At 52.3% G+C, this 19,474-nt stretch overlaps 7 protein-coding genes across 7 annotated transcripts; 4 read left to right on the top strand and 3 right to left on the bottom strand.

Moving 5' to 3' along the window:
- Positions 1–447: 447 nt before the first annotated feature.
- J4E78_000573 (uncharacterized protein) lies at positions 448–1,457 on the top strand (the record flags this gene model as incomplete). Its single annotated transcript, XM_049361235.1, has 2 exons — positions 448–975; positions 1,032–1,457. The coding sequence occupies 2 exons, from the start codon at positions 448–450 to the stop codon at positions 1,455–1,457; spliced, it is 954 nt and encodes a 317-aa protein (XP_049226518.1).
- Positions 1,458–1,770: 313 nt separating this feature from the next.
- J4E78_000572 (uncharacterized protein) lies at positions 1,771–2,274 on the bottom strand (the record flags this gene model as incomplete). Its single annotated transcript, XM_049361234.1, has 1 exon — positions 1,771–2,274. The coding sequence occupies one exon, from the start codon at positions 2,272–2,274 to the stop codon at positions 1,771–1,773; it is 504 nt and encodes a 167-aa protein (XP_049226517.1).
- Positions 2,275–3,048: 774 nt separating this feature from the next.
- J4E78_000571 (uncharacterized protein) lies at positions 3,049–4,515 on the bottom strand (the record flags this gene model as incomplete). Its single annotated transcript, XM_049361233.1, has 1 exon — positions 3,049–4,515. The coding sequence occupies one exon, from the start codon at positions 4,513–4,515 to the stop codon at positions 3,049–3,051; it is 1,467 nt and encodes a 488-aa protein (XP_049226516.1).
- Positions 4,516–5,835: 1,320 nt separating this feature from the next.
- On the top strand, positions 5,836–7,286 carry J4E78_000570 (uncharacterized protein; the record flags this gene model as incomplete). The annotated part of the gene is made up of 3 exons (XM_049361232.1): positions 5,836–6,213; positions 6,267–7,013; positions 7,074–7,286. 3 exons carry the CDS (start codon positions 5,836–5,838, stop codon positions 7,284–7,286), a joined length of 1,338 nt encoding a protein of 445 aa, XP_049226515.1.
- Positions 7,287–7,629: 343 nt separating this feature from the next.
- J4E78_000569 (uncharacterized protein) lies at positions 7,630–7,999 on the bottom strand (the record flags this gene model as incomplete). The annotated part of the gene is made up of 2 exons (XM_049361231.1): positions 7,630–7,775; positions 7,843–7,999. 2 exons carry the CDS (start codon positions 7,997–7,999, stop codon positions 7,630–7,632), a joined length of 303 nt encoding a protein of 100 aa, XP_049226514.1.
- A 4,150-nt stretch (positions 8,000–12,149) lies between these two features.
- On the top strand, positions 12,150–13,703 carry J4E78_000568 (uncharacterized protein; the record flags this gene model as incomplete). Its single annotated transcript, XM_049361230.1, has 3 exons — positions 12,150–12,179; positions 12,238–12,749; positions 12,797–13,703. 3 exons carry the CDS (start codon positions 12,150–12,152, stop codon positions 13,701–13,703), a joined length of 1,449 nt encoding a protein of 482 aa, XP_049226513.1.
- Positions 13,704–17,745: 4,042 nt separating this feature from the next.
- J4E78_000567 (uncharacterized protein) lies at positions 17,746–18,996 on the top strand (the record flags this gene model as incomplete). Its single annotated transcript, XM_049361229.1, has 1 exon — positions 17,746–18,996. The coding sequence occupies one exon, from the start codon at positions 17,746–17,748 to the stop codon at positions 18,994–18,996; it is 1,251 nt and encodes a 416-aa protein (XP_049226512.1).
- Between the last annotated feature and the right edge of the window lie 478 nt (positions 18,997–19,474).

The following is a 19,474-nucleotide window of genomic DNA, read 5'->3' as shown; positions in this document are numbered from 1 at the left end:
CAGCGCTAATGCAGTCATTGAGGGCCGTCGGCTTTTGGGACTTCCCCAGGTATGCACCCCAGGTTTGCGATACATTTCCGGCCTTCGAGCCACAACCACATACTGGCTCACGAGACCGCTATACATGAATGTCCTTGGTGGATTATGAATGCTTCTTGAAACGTCTTGGAGGCCAAGACAAAAGTCATATATTCGCGGAGAAACTCCACATCTGGTATGCTAAAGATGGTTCCGCGATTCACAGTATTAAAGGGGGACCGAGTTGACGATCATGGAGCCTGTACAGATCTCAGCAATCTAAAACATCTGGTATAAAGACACCATTAGACACCATCAGCTATCGTCACCTCCAACACATTCTTTCATCAGATCAGAGTAGATCTCTATTCACTCTTTTACATTCTTTCTTCCACCTTCAGTCTCATCACATCTCCCAAACACACCAAGATGCGCTTCTTCGAGATCGCGACAGCGGCCATGACCGCTGCCTCTACGGCGTACGGTGCACCTATGGAAAAGCGCGCTGCAGCTGTCGATGAGCTTGTTGGATTCGCCCAAGGCACCACCGGAGGAGGCAGCGGGGCTGGAACCACTGTCGCCTCCTGTGCTGAGCTCACAGCGGCAGCTAAGGCCGGCGGTGTGATCAAGATCAAGGGCATGCTCACTGGGTGTGGCATCATCCGTGTCGGTACTGCAGGCACTTCCATTCTCGGTGTTGGCAAGGACGCCGGCCTGACAGACAGTGGCCTCCAGGTCTTCAAGACGTCCAACATCATCATCAGAAACCTCAAACTCTACCGTGCGCCAAAGGGAAAGGATCTCATCGACATCGAGGCCTCAACCAATGTCTGGGTTGATCACAACGACTTCTCTAGCGTGGGTGTCACTGGCGATAAGGACACTTACGACGGCCTGCTTGACGCCAAGTCTGGATCCGATATGCTTACCTTCTCCTGGAACAAGTTCCACGACCACGTGAGTCTCCATAACACCTCTACGCTTATATAAAACACAGTACTAACGCCTATCAGTGGAAGGGCTCGCTTGTCGGTCACTCTGACAACAATGCCTCCAAGGACAAGGGCAAACTCCACGTGACCTACCATCACAACTCTTTCACCGGCATCAACTCGCGTCTGCCCTCGATCCGCTTTGGTACCGGCCACATCTACAGCTCTTGCTACTCAGGTGGTATCTCTGGTGTCAACTCGCGCATGGGCGCTCAAGTCTTGGTTGAAGCCAACTCCTTCACCAACGTCGACAAGGCTGTTGTCACCAACTTGGACTCTGACGAGGAGGGCTTTGCTGTTGAGAAGGACAACATCTTCACCAACAGTCCTACTCAAATCACGCAGAAGGGCTCATTTGCGCCGAGCTACAAGTACACTGCGGACCCAGCGGCCAGCGTTTGCGCTATTGTGCAGAAGAGCGCCGGTGTAGGTGTCGTCACTTTCTAGGTCCTGATGAACAATGAGGAGATACAGCCTTAGTGATACATACTGGCTGGCCAGAGGGAGGAGCGCTGAAGGAGTTGCGAGTTTCGGTCTTGTGCATATCTTTATTTGTGTATATAGTTACATTCCGTTAATTAAACAGTTGGTCTTGAACATGTTTCATCATTAGATTTGAGCATCAAGAGAAGCTCGCGCAACGGTATGCATGTGACGATTGATTCTAGTATTGATGTTTGGGTATAGTTGATTCTCTTCTGGTGCGCTCCAATTTCTTCTTTCCCGGTTGTTCTAGCATGCATCTTGCATTCATCCTAGATTAACCAGGGAACACCCATACGATCGACATGAGCGTGGCAATAACGCCCACGATGACCAACACTTCGGGTCCAGCCTTGATGCCAACAGGCAACCCCTCAGTGGTAAATTGCGCCACAATCCCCTGTGTAAAGTTCTTCTCCGCCTCTGCTAGTGCGATCTCTGTCCAGTTCCCGCATCGGTTGTTCAAATCCGCATCGGCCGTGAGCGCAGGTAGCTTCGCGATGGCAGCATCCATCATGCGCGCGCTGGTCAGCGTTCCGACATTAGCCTTTTGCATAACGACTGTACGGTAGGAGCCGTTGGCGCCCACTGTCGACATGTTGGCTGTGCGTTCGTAGTCGAGACATAGATCGGCTTGCGAGGGTGTGGCGGAGACTTGGCGAACTTCGAGTTTGGTATTGAGTAGGCCGCCGGGGACGATAGGAACAGCATTGGGGCCTGCAGCCGCCAGATGGAAGACCGAGAGGGCGAGGAAGAGACTTGTGAGGAGCGGAGAATGCATGATGTCGTTGTCGATGTTTTCGTGAGCGGATTCCTCGGGAGTTGGACAGCAAGTAAAAGAAGTAAAGTATTATTAGGTGAAGAGTATTTTGGTGACCGGCACGCCTCAAGAAGTGAATGAATGGACGAACGAAAAGGAAAGAAAGATCGTTGGTGGTGAGGCTTGGTACCACTGCCTGAGGTATACCAGAAGCTCGGGATAGGAAGGAAGGCGACAAGGGAAGCAAAAGAAATCAGGCCACTTAACCGTGATATATGAGGCCGCAAGAACGATGATGGCTGTCGTTCATACCGCGCTGCGACGTGGATTGCCGGATAAGGGGTGGTTATGAGGCTCATGGTGTGTCAGGTCACACGGAGGCTCTTAAGCGCCCCTAGACAGGCGCTAGGGTGCCTCGTGGTATTCAATGGATCGCGCCGGCTCGCCGTCATTAGCATAAGCACCAGTGGTCATTAGCGGAGCTTTAGAGCGTGGCTGCGATGAAATAGTTAGTCGCGATGGAGACTGTGGCGGTAAGATGGGTTGCGGCGTGATGATGGAATGACTGGGGAGCGGCGTTAGTGCGGATGATCGTCATCCGCGCACGGGTATTTTATGCATTAGGGTCTAGCGACAGCCCCAGAAATCTCCTTCTTTGGCGTCCTCAGTCTGATATGTGACAGCCGCTGTCATCGTGCGAAACGGCGATTACTTGATCAGAGCCACTGTCCCCTTTCAGGCCACGCGACGCGGCATATCGACGCTCCTACTCGATGGCTCAGCGAATTAGTACTATCACGACACGAACGCGTCGAAGACCCCTGCGTCGTCCAGACTGAACGTCCCCGACATGAGCATGTCCCAGTCCTCCGTGAACTCCGGTGAGAATTGGAAGTCGAATTCTTCCATACCGCTGCCCTCCATGCCGGCAGCACCAGGACGCGGCTCCTCACAACCAGCCAATGCTTCCAGAATCGGTATACAAACCTGAGCAGCGTCTTCTGCGGCTCCCACCAGTAATGCAGGCAAATCTGAGTTGTCTACATGATGACTTTCCGCGTCAATCCAAGCACCGACGAGCCGTAAAAGAACGTAGCCCTTCATACCAGTTTCACCGGCTTCCATACAGCGGAGGTACCAATTGGCAGCGTCATCGACAATATTATTTAGTGATGATGGCAATGCGTCAAGATCACCTTCGTCTTCCTGTATTCGCATCCGCAGTTCAGCAGCCAGAAATGTCGACCCGTGGAAAGTATACATTCGGAAGAACCCCGCTGTGCACCTGCACATGCGAACAAAGTCGGTCTCGCTCGGACGGCGTGAGCTCTCGCCTGCACTTGGACAAGCCATACTCCAGATCTTGAGCGAGGAGTCGACAGTAGCTTTCCTCGAATAGGCATAGACCGGATTCTTGAGTGCGGAAGCGAAGAATGGAAGATGTAAGCAGGTAACGTAGCGTTGCATTATGAACTCTACAGCTTGAAGAGTAAACTGTGAGGGGGACGAGCTGGTATGTGGGGTGTATGCATGTAGGGTGCGACGCAGGAGCTTATGTGCAGCTCTCAGATCCGAATCGATACGAAGCGTCTCCTCATATGTCCCACTCGAGTTGATGTCGTTCAGAAATCGGAGCACCGCAAGCCGAGCCGGAAGAGTCTTGCGCAGAGCTATAGCAATGGACGTCTGCGTATACACATGATCTGCTCTTGCAACAGGGTCTGCTTCCAAGAGTTGTTCATCGTCCAAATTGCTTGGTGGCGCTGTATTGAAGTCGTCCGATGAGATGAATGGCGGACCGCCCGATCCCATGCTCATTTGAAGCGACAACTCCAGGATTGTATTCCATATCCGGCGGCGCATCTCAGTCTCAAGAGCCGTCGTACTCGGAAGCTGCGACGGGTCCTTGTGCAACCCAACATATACCGCTGCTCGATACACCGCGCCCGCTGAGATCCACACAAGCTCAGAGCCAACGTCGACAAGCTCTCGCGCGATCAGGAGGAGAATGCTGATCTGTAGATATTGGATACCGAGTTTTGATTTGAACAAGGGCGATGACAGCCAGGTCTGGGCCTCGAAGACCCATCTCACCGCGTTGGCTCGCATGCACACTTTGTCGTCGTATATCATGGCTCCAATCGCCAAGACCAACTTCAACATCATTACAAATGCCATGTTGGATTCTGATTTGCCTTTCCACATGTTATCGTATGCATGTTGGAAGCTGGGAACATGCAGCACGCGGTAGAGAGTCTCCATGGTTCGAAGATATGCCGCGACGAGGTCATCGCAAACATGCTTCGGAGGAAGGTCTCGTGTTGGAGGCGTAGGCCAGGTTGGGGAGCGTTGCGATTTGATGATCCGGGCTAAGGGCTTTGCTCGGTGCATACTGGTGATTATGTTGGGCGTTCCGCTTTGTAGAAAGGGTTCAATTGTCTCGATGATGTCACGGAATATCACCTAAAGATGGATGTACGAAGTCAGTGTTTGTCTCACATGCAGTTCGTACATCGGCAATTACTCACGAATCCATTCATCCAATGGCTCTGTCCGAAAACTCGGTTTTTGTGTGCAATGCCTCGAGAGATAGCTGTACCGCTAGGCATCCGGGTGTCTTGGAGGACATTCACTGTACAGGCAAAGCTACTGACAGTTTGCACAGTGTGCGTCGACACAGGAGTCGACGAAGATGGCGAGAGAGTAGTAGTGCTTTCAGCTCGCGATAACCTGTCTTCCAACTCGGTGATACGTGCTCTCATAGCATCAAGTTCGAAAGGACTTCGGTCGGTGCCGGTATTGGGCGCTTTGACGGATGAGCTTGAGGGTATGCTAGGTATGCTCCTGGATGTTGGGCCTCCGATGTATGGTTGGATGGGTGTGAAAGGCGCTGTGGCAGGCCTTTTATCCGGCACTCCAGTTTCGTAGACGCAAGATCCGGTCTTGCTCTTCAGACAGTTACTGCATGGCGTTTCCCGATTGCAGCGTAGCTTGCGCTTGCGGCATAGTGTGCAAGAGCTGAATGTGGTTAGCTTCTGTCCTCATAGAAGGAAAACATAATCTGGTTTGCAGACTACAGTAAGGTAAGAACGTGCAAAGTGGGCGACCTGACGTCGATGTAGGCTCCACGGTGTTCAGCTATTTTCTAGGTTGACCGGATGAACTCACATAGTAAGCCTCTTGCGTCTGCGGCTGAAGTCGGTCATTGTGCGTGTCGATTTCTTGTTCGGTAAATGGAAGTTAGATCTACGGCCCGGAGGGAGTCGGTGTAAGTATTATAACAGCGGACCGGGGATAAGTTTTCGGTTATAGCTGGATTGTTTATCTAGTGGCGCGCCTAGAATGCCCATGTACCTTACCCCAAATACGCCAAAAAAAAAACGCCTTTTCGGGGTATTGACCAATAAGATTGCAAGAATATCTCCGCCCCGACTTTGCTGGAAACCTCCCTCTCATGACGAGATGACAAGCAACAATATTGTATATATACACCGTCAGGACGAGTGTGGTAGCCCTCATCAGCTTCCCGACCTTCCTAGAGCCACAGAACTCTAATTCAAGCCCCTCCGATACAAAGTCAGGATGTCCACACCAACAGCTCAACCCAACGCCGTTGCCGGTACCAGCACCCCTTCCATTCCCTCCTACGATGTTGAGAAAGCATCGATCGAATCAGCCCACGATGACGGTCAAGCAACCGTTGACGCCGAGATCGCCGCTTTAGGCCCTGCTCCTGACGGTGGCCTCACAGCTTGGTTGAACGCTCTAGGCGGCTTCTGCATCTTCTTTTGCTGCCTCGGTTTTACATCCTGCTTCGGCGTCCTGCAACAATACTACTCTACTCATCAACTGAGAGACCACAGCATGGACCAGATTGCGTGGATAGGCAGTCTCACAAGTTTCATACAGTTTGCTGGAGGTGTTGTAGGGGGCCCGATGTTTGATCGCTTTGGTGTTTGGGTGAGTATTTTCTGATGGCATGACACTGATCTCGTACTGACTTGAACGAATAGATGATGCGGCCTGCGACACTTACATACGTCCTTGGTCTCATGATGCTGTCGTTATGTAGCGAGTACTACCAGTTCTTCCTCGCGCAGTCTGTCCTCATGGGCTCCAGCGTAGTCTTCCTTCAGACACCTGCCTTTGCAGTAATGGGACATTACTTCGACAAGCGACGCGCCGCCGCCCTCGGTATCGTGGTATCAGGGTCCTCCATCGGCGGTGTCATCTTTCCAATCGTCCTGTCCAAACTTCTGAACGACTCGTCTCTGTCCTTTGGCTGGTGCATCCGTATCATCGCTTTCATCATGCTTCCTTTCATGATGTTTGCCTGCTTCGTCATCAAGCCGCGCATACCACCCCGCAAGACAACAGTCTTCCTTGGCGAAGCATGGGAGATGAAGCGATACGTGCTGCTCGTTGCAGGACTGTTCTTCATGATGATGGGCATGTGGATACCGGTCTTCTACCTCCCAGTCTATGCCGTCAGCCGTGGTATGAAGCCTTTACTCGCGTCGTACCTCCTCGCCATGATCAACGGGTCCTCCACGTTTGGTCGTATTATTCCGGGGATACTCGCGGATAAGCTGGGCGAGATGAATATGTTCGCTTTCGCCGGCATTGGCACCGCCATCGTGGTGTTCTGCATCAACGAGCCAACGACTAACGCTGGTATCATTGTCTACTCCGTCATGTTCGGTTTTGTATCGGGTACCATCATATCGGCTGGCTCAGCAGCCATTTCCAAGTGTACAAAGGTAAGTTGACTGTACGAGATGCATTAGACATACACTGACTTCGTCTCTTCACCATTTTAGGACCCGAGGAATCTTGGCACGTACATGGGTATGGGTATGGGTGTTGCAGCGTTCGCTGTTCTCGTCGGCCCTCCAATCAACGGCGCGTTCATCGATCGGTACGGCGGGTTCAAAGAAGTGTCGATTTTCAGTGGAGTGATGAGTTTGATGGGTGGCCTTATTGCACTGTCTGCTAAATTCGCCACCACGGAAGGTATCTTGGGGAAGGTTTGAAAGGTGTGGCGAGGGATCTGTCTTGTGGAAGGCGAAGAGGATTGTTAGCATAGATGTAGGGGCTTCAGCTTGGAGGGAAGTAATTAGGTGGTCAAAGATTGAATTAATTGTCATGTCAGAGGGTATGAAACATTGAACCCGTTACGCCACATAACCGTAATGAAAACCTATACATCATCAGCGGCAGCCGATCCTCACATGCAGGATGTCTTGGTAGCCATTCTCTTCCGATCTGCCCTCGCGACGGCACATGCGCTCGTCCCAACAGGCGCGTAAGTGTATACAGATGCGCGGTCGTTTCAGGTGCGTGAAGCCTTGTATGCGCGTAGCCTATCTGGCTCGTCTATGCCGGGATGGGCTCGTAGGTGTTGTGGGCTTGGCGGTTGGAGAAGAGGTAGTAGATGATCATGCCGACGACGGGGAAGAGGAAGACGACGAGGGCCCAGAGCACCTTGTTCGGCACGGGACGGTTGGACTTGAAGATCTCGACTAGAGCACATGTTAGCTTTGTTCGATGCGCGACAACCCTACTGTCAAGGGCGTTGTGGGTACTTACTCCACGCGATAATGTCGAGGACGAGGACGATGAATCCAATAATACCGCCACCGGTGCCAGCTTGCCAGGGCTTAGCTGACTGCGCCGTAATGGGAGCAGCCTCGGCGAGCATGAACATGGACAGCTGGAGGAGCAGGGAGAGTACGAAGTTCATCATGATGGCGGTGATGGGTGATATAAGGCTGGGTTGGACAAGATGAAGTGTGAATGGGTGCGTGAGAGAGAGATGGCGAGTTGCGTTGTTGACGGCTGCTGCCTTGTATATGAAAGCGGCGGGGCGGAGCTCGAGCTGTTTGATATCCGCACGGACCTACGTCACTGGAAATCCCACTGTCACGCGACACGCTTCCAAGGTACACATGCATCATGCCGTAGGAGAGACGGTATATCACTGTCCTTAACACACGCAGCGCGTCTGTACCCGTGCTTACTCCCCGCATTCTCGTCGCCCTCCAAATAAGCAAAGATAAGGTTCGGGAGACGCGTGAGTGGCGCGTCGGCCTCAGCCACACGGCCAGCCTCGAGGCCTTCTCAACAGCGAACATCACCACTTTTCCAACTGTCTCTGCCCGATCGAACATGCAGCATCACGAACTTCGTCTCGCGGCACCCCTTGAGTTCTCATGCTCCATCTACTCAGGCGGGCTTCATCTGCGGCGTCCTTGTGCACGTCGGCCGAAGCGACCAACTCTGCCAGTAGAGTCTTGACTTTGTCTCCAGAGGTCTTGAAGAGCATCTGGGAGCTATTTCTCTCTACCCGTGATGCAAATGCACTCGCGCGTCTGGTATCGCAAATTACACACGCTACTCTGTCGACTTGGATACTTGATCCATTATCCTCGCCTCAAGGTCAACATCACAACAGGCGAACTTGATCAACTTTGCAAGCGGATGCTTCAAGCTTCTTCGAATCATTAACGGTCTCGCCGCCACCTACCAACATTAAGGCGGTAGTCGAAACACACAACACAAACATGATAGACGTCATGAGACAAGTACATGGTTAGCAGCTCCAGGTATAGTATTATGCCAACAATTTGATGGTAAAAGGTGAGTGCTATTTGTGTCATTCCTCTCGCCCAGCACAAATCTAGTACTTGTGGCCCTTGACTACGATTTTGCCACCCTCACATTTCAGACTAATCTCCTCGCCGAAGGTGTAATATCCATGTTGGTCAGCCTCTGGGACCGGCTTTGGCGATGGGGGTAAGTGCTCTCCTTCGGAGGTGTTGGATGCGTTGGCTGCGGCATAGGCGGGTGAGGCTTGTAGCTGCCGTCATCGTGATCGTCATTGTCTTCTTCTGGAGCTGGGTTGAGGCTTGTAGCTGCCATCATCATGATCGTCTTTCTCCCCCTCTTCTTTGGGTGCTTCGGGGTGCTCCGGGCTCGGCTTTGGCGGCTCTTCGTTCTTGTGACTCTGGTAGACATGATATATCTCCGGGGTTATTCACCAAGGAGAAGATCACGCCTCAACCAACGAGAGCTTGCGTCAGAAGCCTCTCCTGTCCACTCAGGTAGTTGCGTTTTTCCAACCAGCGAAGTTTCCCCTTGGCCCTTTTCGAACTCAATTTGACCTGAGCCCCCTTCAAGGCGCTGGGCACGTCCTTCGCTATTTTGCCTACATCCTCGACGTGCTTGACGACACTCTTGCCCACCTTGCCTGTTGTAGCCTTGAACCCATCTTTGCAGACGGTCTCGATGACCTGTATAGTTGACCGGCGACGGGTTCTTGGCTCGACACCGAAGAAGGGATAGGGATCGAATGCTACGTATTTTGGCGGCGGATCATGGTGGGTTACGTCGTCGTATTGGTGCGGGGATGTTTGGGGTCGACATGCAACACCGTGCTCAAGCGCTGCCGCTGCCGCTGAAGAAGCGAGTGGGAGGCTGGTAGTGCGCTGATGTAAGCCGTGAAGCATGAATGGGCCAGGTCGATGCAGCGCGAGGTTGTTCTCGCTCGCAGTAGCGCTTGGGAGATATAACCCAAACCGCCGTGCATCACTGACACCACTGCTGTGAGCTGACCTTCTCCGCGGCCCGGACTCAAGTATCGCTGTATGTATTCCTGGTATGTCTGCGATGACTGCGAGGGTTCGGGCTTGAGGCGAAGGCTGAGTGGGAGGAGACTCGGGAGAGGAAGGAAGGGCCGTATCGGGCGAAATGGGACCTGGCGGTAGGGTTGTCGCGTCGTGTAATGTCAAAGCGTGAAGCTCATCTCGTAAGGCATCCACTCTCGCATGTCTTCCAATGCTACTAGCAGATGAAGGCAGCTGCGAGCTTTCATTGAACGGCCACATTGGGGTAGCCCACCTGCTATTGATGTTGGGCGAAGCGGGAGAAGCAGCTCATGAGAGGAGGCTGTCTGAAGAAGGGGTAAAGAGGAAAGCATTGCGGGGTGTCGCGCCATGGTTATGCATGTTGTAATTGCGATAGCCGGCTCCAGCAGTAGAGTTGGCTCGCAGTGGTTGATGCAGAGTGGTTCTGGTCCGCTAAGTCGTAGTGTCCGGCTTGTATCCTGCGCGTCGCATCGAGACTGTCGACGGTGCTCTAGATCTTGAATGTTCTCCGGAGGGTGCCGTCCGGTCCGGTCTGCTCGTACATGGTGGGTGCGCTCGTGGGTTCACGATGGGCGAGAGATGGTGTTGTGACCAAATGACGACAGCTCCAGTTACCTCGGTCTTCTTGGCAAAAACCGCGTAGCGACCCGAAGCGTTACCCTCTCACTAACACGACACAAGACAGTACAGTCATCATCCCTACGCGCTTTATTATATCGTACTAGGCTAGGTATCTTGATGTGCTTCCTGCAACGCTGTTAGCATCAAAACGAGCGGCGCAGGCTGACGGACGCGCCACTTTCTCGTGCAACGTATGTACCATCACATAATGCATTCAGCATGCTCTGACGACTATGCAGACAAATTGCAGGCCATGTAGAACTTGGCAGTATGCATCTTCACATGATGGGTAGCCCTCTTCGCCTTGAACGCCGCGGCGCGCGCTTCACTATACATGCCGAGGAAAGGACATTGCTGGCTCATTGAACTGGCTCGCAGGAACCTGGAAACTATGGCAGATTCTATAAATCCTTACAAGAGGAAACCTTGGTGGTGCTGATGCTGATGACTGAGCTGATGCGTATCCTAAGGCTCCTGCTACTCACAGCAAAACATGTCAGCAGCTCATGAGACGACATGAGAATAGGCACAACTAATCATCGTACGATCAAACGGAAATAGTATTGCGGCAGAAGTAGCCAAGGACGCCCTAGTGCTCAGTGCGGCCGGATATGTTGCTCTCTGGTAGATGAGCCACCGCTATCCATAGTGTATGAATTACGGTACCCAGCAGCCTGTTTTAACTCTGCAGGTACCCCTTACCGCGTGTTGGTTTGAGAAGCAGGTAATAAACGTGCAGTACATCTGGTCTCGCGTCCTTGCGGCACAGCATATGGCGACACTTGGAATGCATGGCACTTGTTCGAGAAGGAGCGAATTGTTCGCGTAACGCCCTTGTAAAGGATTACAACGGTCGCCGATGTATTTGCGCAGTTGAGGAAACTTCAAAAGGACTGATTCAAAGAGAAGCCTGGTAGTAGATCAGCCTCGCGGCGTTGGCATGGACCTGGTGTTCGGATACACGGGCCACCACCGGGATTAAATCAGCCGCCAACAACTGCACCGCAGCACGCAAGAGTAGGATGGTAATATCCGTCCAGCTTATCGCCAAATTGCGTTACACAGGACGATGTCGTAAACTCTCGTACATATGGCCTTCGGCAGGCTGGCCGTCCTATCCAATCAACCCCGTTCCTGGCTTATCATTCAGGCCAAAGCGACTATACCGCTTTGATCCTGTCTCTTATCAGCCACCAAGACCCTGAGAATCTACCTCACCCTTTGGTACAAGCGCGACCGTGGCTTACGGGTCCTTGGCCCTTTGAGACATCCAGTCCGGCGCGCTTGATTTCTTCGCATTCCTTCGCGGCACCGAATCTCAGGCCAAATACAGCCACCCAAGCCAGAAGCTCCACATTGTAAGCTCGGCTCCATCACTATGGGATTGGGAACGCCCTGCTTATCGCTGCCAAGACGGGCCATGTTCGACGTTGGGGGCACAGCAGCTTCGCATGTGTGGGCGTCAAAGGCGAGCAGGGGCTCAACGGCGCATCAATCTCGGTCCCTTGAAATTGGCGGAATGGCGTGAAAGAACGGGTGGGAAGATATATCAGCCTGGAGAGCCCCTGCCCATCCCGTCTTTGCTTTCCAGAATACCCCAGAGGTCCCATTCCTGGTCGATATACCGACATGTCTTCAATCATGGAGCCACCACCCACCGTAAGTATCCCCAGCTAAGGCGGCAACCTGCCATGCAGCATGAATAACAATTGTGTAGCCCGAGTTCGATCCGGCGAAGCCCAATGGCGGCAACCCAGATGTCGAGAATGTCAACCTTCAGTACACAGGCCTGGAGTTCCACTACATCTACCTCATGATTATGGCCTTCCTTGTGTTCCTCATCATACCTGGAATCGGCTTCCTCTACTCTGGTCTTTCTCGTCGCAAGTCTGCCCTCTCCATGTTATTCCAGTCTTTTGCAGTCATGGGAGTTGTTACCTTCCAGTGGATGTTCTGGGGCTACACGCTCGCGTATTCTCGCACTGCCAGTCCGTTTATTGGCAACATGGATAACTTTGGGCTCAAGAACGTCATGTCTGCGCCATCTCCCGGCTCATCGTTCTTGCCCGAGATCGTCTTTTGCCTGTATCAGATGCTCTTCTGTGCATGCACTGTGCAGCTCGTCGTCGGTGGATCATTTGAACGCGGTCGCATCCTGCCTTCAATGGTCTTTGCCTTCTGCTGGGCGACTATCGTGTACTGCCCCATCGCATGCTGGACATGGAACGCGTAAGTCTCGCGATTATGATCATCGAACTGAGCTAATTGGATCATAGGAACGGATGGCTATTCAACCTTCCTTCACTTGACTTCGCCGGTGGAGGTCCCGTTCACATCGCGTCCGGCTGGTCCGCCCTCGCATACGCTTTCGTCCTCGGCAAGCGTCTACACAAGGGTGACAAGATTCACGGAAAGGCTCACAACCCCACACTAGTCTTCATAGGCACTGTCTTCATCTGGTTTGGGTGGTTCGGCTTCAACGGAGGTAGTGCTCTCAATGGCACAGTCCGCTCTATGCTGGCGGCGTTCAACACCAACACCGCCGCTAGTTTTGGCGTGCTTGGTTGGACATCGGTTGAGTACGTCCGTACCAAGGGTCACTTCTCCGTCGTCGGCGCTTGCTCTGGAGCCATCGCTGGTCTTGTCGGCATCACTCCCGCTGCAGGTTATGTTTCTGTGTGGATCGCTGCCCTAATCGGCTTTCTCACTGCGGCCATCTGTTCTCTTTGCCAGAACGTCGACAAGTGGATCAAGATCGACGAGGGCATGGATGTCTTCAAGCTCCACGGAATCGGTGGTATGGTTGGTTCATTCCTCACTGGCATCTTTGGCCAAGCCTGGATCTATGACCTTGACGGCATGGGTCCTTACGACGGCCTCGGTGGCATGGATGGTGTGGGCGTTCAGATCGGCCGCCAATTGGCCGAGATCGTTGCCATCGCCTCCTACTCTTTCGTCGTCTCCTGCATTCTTCTGTACATCCTGAAGTTCATTCCTGGCATGCATCTTCGTGTCACCTCAGAGGCTGAGATGATGGGTCTGGACTACGATCAATTTGGCGGTGAGCAGATTGGCGACTGGAGCATCATGGACCAGAACCACTACGAGGCGAATGTCAGCAGCTCAAGCAGCCAGAATGTGCCTACATCTGTTCCTGCGGCAGCGGTCGGAAAGCAATCGTAAGAGTTGGTGGTGAGTGCCTAATACTAGGTGTTGGCGCAGCGCGGCCAGCGATGCAGTTGGCTGCTAAAATTGCATAACAATTCCAAAACGAAGGCTCTTCCACTGGCGATCATCACACGGTGTAGACAGAGACTTAATCAAATCCATAGATTTATTACTTATAGGCATATTAATCGTCGTTCATTCTCTAGCCTCAACTATGCGTACTGTACGAGAATCCTTGCGAAGTACAGGGGGAGAAGCTGCGACAACTGCAGAACCTTGTATTGACCCATCTGAAAGCGTAGCTCGTGTTCAGCAGGCTTGAATATGCTAACAACATTTCTCGAAACGGTTCACAAGCGGTAGCTCCCAAATTCATCATGCATCTGTTGTCACGCTAGTCTCGAATAACTCTTTGACGCTGCGTGGTAGCGGCGGTAATCTGGGGGGAAACAGATCATAAACTGTATCTTCGTCTGATGAATCATCGTCTGACCCAAAGACGGTCTCTCGACGTCTGGCGATAGGTCGGTATCCCGCGAAGGGCGCCCGACTGGGAGGTGAAGTCATTAGAGACACCGACCGTGTATGAGAGGGTCCAAGAGCAGCGCCAAAATTTGGCTGTAACGCACTTCTTAGCGTGGGAGACGCCATAACTTCAGACTGTCCGGTCAAACTCGCGGTCCCTGGACGTGGCAGGCGCATCCGATGTCCGCGGCCACATATGAGCGAGTTAATGGAGATAGGAGCCCTTGGTGTTACGGGAGGAGATACCGAGGATGACGATATAGAAATTGAGCAGCTGTACTTTGATGATGAAGAGCTGAGATTCGTGCTTGAGGAAACCTTAATCGGCATTGTGACATGTAGAGACGCATGCTTTGTCGTGTCCAATTTGCTGACATTGAAGCATGCATTGCCAGTAGCAATCATATCGTCAGAAAGTCTCAGTACCACCAACTGCGCACGTCGCAGCTTTAGAGACTGCGCAACGTCATGTCGAAATGGGACGAGTTCCTCAGCGCTGAAGTCGCCCGTGTGCCGAGTGAGTCCGGCGAAGAAGTCTATCATGAACTTTTCGATTTTCGTGTGGGTGCCAATGTGGTCCTCCAAATATAGGAAGGGTTCGTGTTCTAGGGGTATTTGGGCGTGAGCGTCCAGTAGCTCCAGGTAGAATGTGCGATAAGTATCTACAAGCTTGTTTTGTAATCGTACATCGTCGATCATGTCTGCGAGGCACCACGCCTTGGCCAGCTTAAGCATCGTGTCACAGCTACCTGTGAGCTGCTTTAGTGGTTTTTTTGCGCTTGGTCGCAGTCGCCGTATCAGACTGCTGCTGCCCAAGTAGTCCAAGATGATCTCAAAGACATCGGCGTCGGTATTCAAAATCCTGCATCCCTGTACGAGACGCGCGCGCAGTACTGGGCATGCCTTCAGGGCCGAGCCAGGGATATGGATAAAGCGCGCATAGGGTGGTTTACCCACTCGAACTTCGATGTCGTTGGTGTTCGGGACTTTAGTGCGCACCTTCGCTGGAGAAGTATAGACAGTGGCTATATCTGCACTTGAGGAGCTGGTAGAGGACCGTCCGTTAGAGTAAGACTGATCACCTAGTGTCGCCTGAAGTGAAGTGAGCATTGTCGAGATACAATCAGGGGTTTTCTGTTCGGGTTGAAAGCGTGGGATAGAGTTGAATATTGAGGCGGGTAGATCGTGCCACCAATCTCTAATGTTTGTTGGAAGCTGGAGAAGTGAATGAGAAAGTGGTGCAGCATTAATACACATGACCTGTATATGAGATCCCATGGGCAGGGCTGTCAATACGACTTGAGAGGTTCAGGATTCGTGGTTCCTCTGGTTCAGTGGTGAACGAACCAAGGTACATGCTTCGTTAATTATCTACACATTTTGCTTTCTCTCAAGCTGTGTCTGACGTTGGGCGTCGGGAGAAGCTCACAAGTGTTGAACACGTCTCTTCAAGTATAACTCAACATGGTGTAAATGAAGCCGCACAGTCTCCGTACTCATAGAAGCCATATAATACGGGTGCCCTGCGGATGTTGCGAACGCCGAGGATGGATTCAAACACCTTGCGTGAGTAGCACCGCAAACTTCATCCGCTGCGTAATGCTAGCACCTGGGTTGGTCGATCGAACGAACATTCGCGAAGAGTCATTGCACAGCGCGCATGGTGTTGTGGGAGCCACAGCAAAATACTGCTGCGTGACCTATGAGCAGCTCGAAGTTAACAACAACGACTGCTGGATCCCAATTTGGAAGCTCCTCAGAATGCACGGTCCATTTGCGTTGGTAGATAAGGCGGTGCTACGGATACGCAGATGTGATTGTTATGCGAAGGAGTGCACTCTTGATTTGCAAAGTTCCAGTGGTGATGGAGGGTGATGCCCAGGTGTAGAAGAGGGCAGAGGGAACCGGCACGCCGGGGATCCAGGAGACAGATTTGCACGGACCATACGCTAGTCGGCCCGATGCCAAATGCAAACCTCGCGTCATCGCCCCTACATCTCAACCACGCGCAACAGTTACTCGCGCCTCATGTTTGCATCCAAGATTGCCGGGTCATCATTGCGGCCCGCGTGCTACGCGTCTCGGTTGCCGGCGGTTTCTACCTTCCGTCCTGCTGTATCACAACTCCGCCACCTTTCCAAAAATCGCGTACTTCGTGACCAGCAAAGGAATGATGCCCAAAAGCCTACACACGAGCAACCATCTGTCTTGGTAGACGTATCACCGCCCATCGATCATACTACCGAAAACGAAACACCTGAAAGTCCTAGGAGGGTTAGATACCTGCGCCCCGCACTATGGGCTCTTTCGGTATCCTGCGGCATATTCTACGGTCTCGCCTATCTAGAGGCCAAGAGGGAGCTCAAAACAAAGCCGACATCTAGTGGAGGGTGGTTTCAGGCACCGCAATGGAACACAACACAACGCGGACCTCCGACCCCAACTGAAGTCATAACTGGAGCGTGGACCGGTCTCGATCCCATTTCGCGAGTCACGTACGGACTTATCGGGGCCAATAGCGGTGTTCATCTCAGCAGCTTTCTCGTGCCTAAAGCCTGGGATGCACTATGGCATACACCTGCTCGCAACGTCAACTACACTCAATTCACATCCATGTTTGTACATGCTGGAGCTTTGCATTTTTTCGTCAACATGTATTTCTTGAACAATTTCATGGCACCAGTCGGATACTCGCGACTGTTCGAGGGTAGCCCATATCATACGTTGTCGTTCTTCCTCTCGGCAGGTGTGCTGTCGGGCTTTGCTCAACACTGGCAGACATGGAGTACCCGCATACCGTTCCATCGACGGCCCATCCCCGAGATCTTCATCAAGTCCGGAGGTGCATCAGGAGCACTTTTTGGAATCTTGGGGGTGTTCTGCATGCAATACCCGAACGCTGGAATAGGGATATTGTTCATTCCAGTACACTTTGATGCGCAATATGTACTGCCTGCGATCCTTCTTTTCGATCTCGTTGGCATCATTCGCGGTTACAGCTTCGTGAACTTTGGCCACGCAGTAAGTTCAACGCGCATGACTCCACGGGACTTACTAACATCATTAGGCTCACTTCGCCGGCGGGATGCTTGGCATAGCATATTCATACTTTGATGGTAAAACAAACCTTTGGAAACCGCTAGTGCGCCACTGGAGACGCCGCCTACAGTCCTAGATCGTTGGGGGATTGAAAATCATGAAGGACGAATCAAACGACCAGTTGGAAAGCTGCAAACTTTCACACAATGTACAACGGCGTCGAAAGTCCTAACAAGCCACATCCACGATGGACACTCCTCTCAGTACATGCATTAGGACAAAGAACACAAACCTTTTCAAACTCCACATCTGTCCAATGGATGTGCAGTCGTATCTACACCGGAAACATCAGACGATGCATTTCTTTCATGTGGTACAAACCGATGATGCTGTGGCCGATAGCTTATAAGAGCAGGAATCTCACAAGCCCATTGTCTTCTCGAAAAAGACATCGCAACCATCAGAGACTCACACGACCATCCGACACCAAAACATGCCTTTCAAGATACCGAATGACGGTGTCACTATTACGGTCAAATCCGACAACGGGCACCTTGTTCCGATCGAGCTCAATGATCGCGTACTCAGAAACTGTCCGGTAATCAACGCAATCCCCTCGGGTACCATACTACCAAACGTGCAAGTGAAGCCTTTTCAGGTCGTGACGAGTTATCTGGATGGCGACGATCTCCCGGCGGTCTTCGCGAGTCGCGTCGACAGCAGTGCGCCTTTGCTCCTCTTCGCTCAAACGTGGGCCCTCGCGGCGCGACTTGGTCTTCCTATCTTGCAGAATGAGCTCATATCGGTCGTGACCGACGTTCACGCCAGAATCATTAACGGAAGCGGAACAGACTCGCGCTGGCAGCACACTGCCGATGGGTCTCTTGTCGAAGCTTTCCGGCATCTCCGAGAACAGGTCGGGGCGAACAGTCATGCCGAAAAGTTTCTCATATGCTTTGTTGGCCGCACAGCACTGTTCGTCAGCGAACTGGACCAAAATCTCACCCGCGAACATCTGGACCCTGCTACCCGAAAGGAGATATTGGACGAAGCACGATCCTTCGGTCTGGATCCTATCAAACATCAGCCACAAACGTTCCGTATCAACCCCCAACAGCCACCAAAATATCGACCCCTTGAGCAAGACTGTAACGATACAGGTATGGCTGATGGGTTTTGGTCACCCCCCGGGGCGTCACACTCAATCACCAGGGACGACATGTGGAACCTACCTCCACAACACCGTAAATCTCCGAAACTCATGTACCCGCGGCCACGCAGCCCGCTTTCCAATCGGTTCGACCACGGCTCAGATCCATTGGTATGCACGCAGTCTGGAGACCCCAGTGATCCAGATCCAGGGTACACATCGCAGGCCATCAATTTCGATGATCCCAATCGGCCCACTGGCGATGGAGTTAACGTGATCCGTCTGACAGGTCAAGGCTCAGGCGGCCCACGATCTCTACCCTGCCCGGCCAACTATCATCATGACACCACATTACCCTACATCATCCAAATTACGCAGCACAACGATAACGCTCATGGAAACGGAAACTACACTCACTATGGCGACAAAAACAGTACGACTGCACATGCTCAGGGTGGTGGTACTGGACGCTCAAACCGGACTGTACGAGCAGTAGCGGATAGCGGAGAACGGCGCTACAAGCTCATTAGGGAAAGGAAGGGAAAGCAATCCAAATGGTTTTCGCTCTTGGCATACGGCAGCAAGTACTATTAGAAGCGAAGTGCGTGTTGCGAATGCCTTTGGTTTTATTGGTAGACTGTTTGTTCACGTTCGCACATCCCGATGCGTCATTCTTATGTAGCTCCAATCAATAACTCGCTTATCAATCAAGACCTTTTGTTACCATGGAACGTTCAATCTTTATGCGCGATACCACACCCCAAAGAACCAACTCCTGACCCTCTCCCTCTTGCTCATCCTGCTTTTCGCACTACCCATCTTTAGCTTATCGCTTTCCTGACGAATTAGCTCTATGCTATTGACGGTGCGCAAGGCAAGACCACCCAGGCCTTCGATATCCACCTCTTCTTCGCCCTCTTCCGGGAACGCCTCATTGCACACGTTTTCTAGATCGCTCTGACGAGAACAAAATCCAATCCTCGTTCTCTTTCGTCTCTCGACGACGAGACTGTCGATTGCACGGAGAGCTAGGGAAGAGGTGACTTCAGCGTCTTCGATCTCCTCTTCAGTT

Source organism: Alternaria triticimaculans (genome assembly GCF_023758025.1).
Source record: "Alternaria triticimaculans strain BMP 0046 chromosome Unknown scaffold_1, whole genome shotgun sequence".
NCBI classification, from domain to species: domain Eukaryota; kingdom Fungi; phylum Ascomycota; class Dothideomycetes; order Pleosporales; family Pleosporaceae; genus Alternaria; species Alternaria triticimaculans.
The sequence above is the reverse complement of the archived record's forward strand: the minus strand, read 5'-3'. Positions and strand labels throughout refer to the sequence as shown.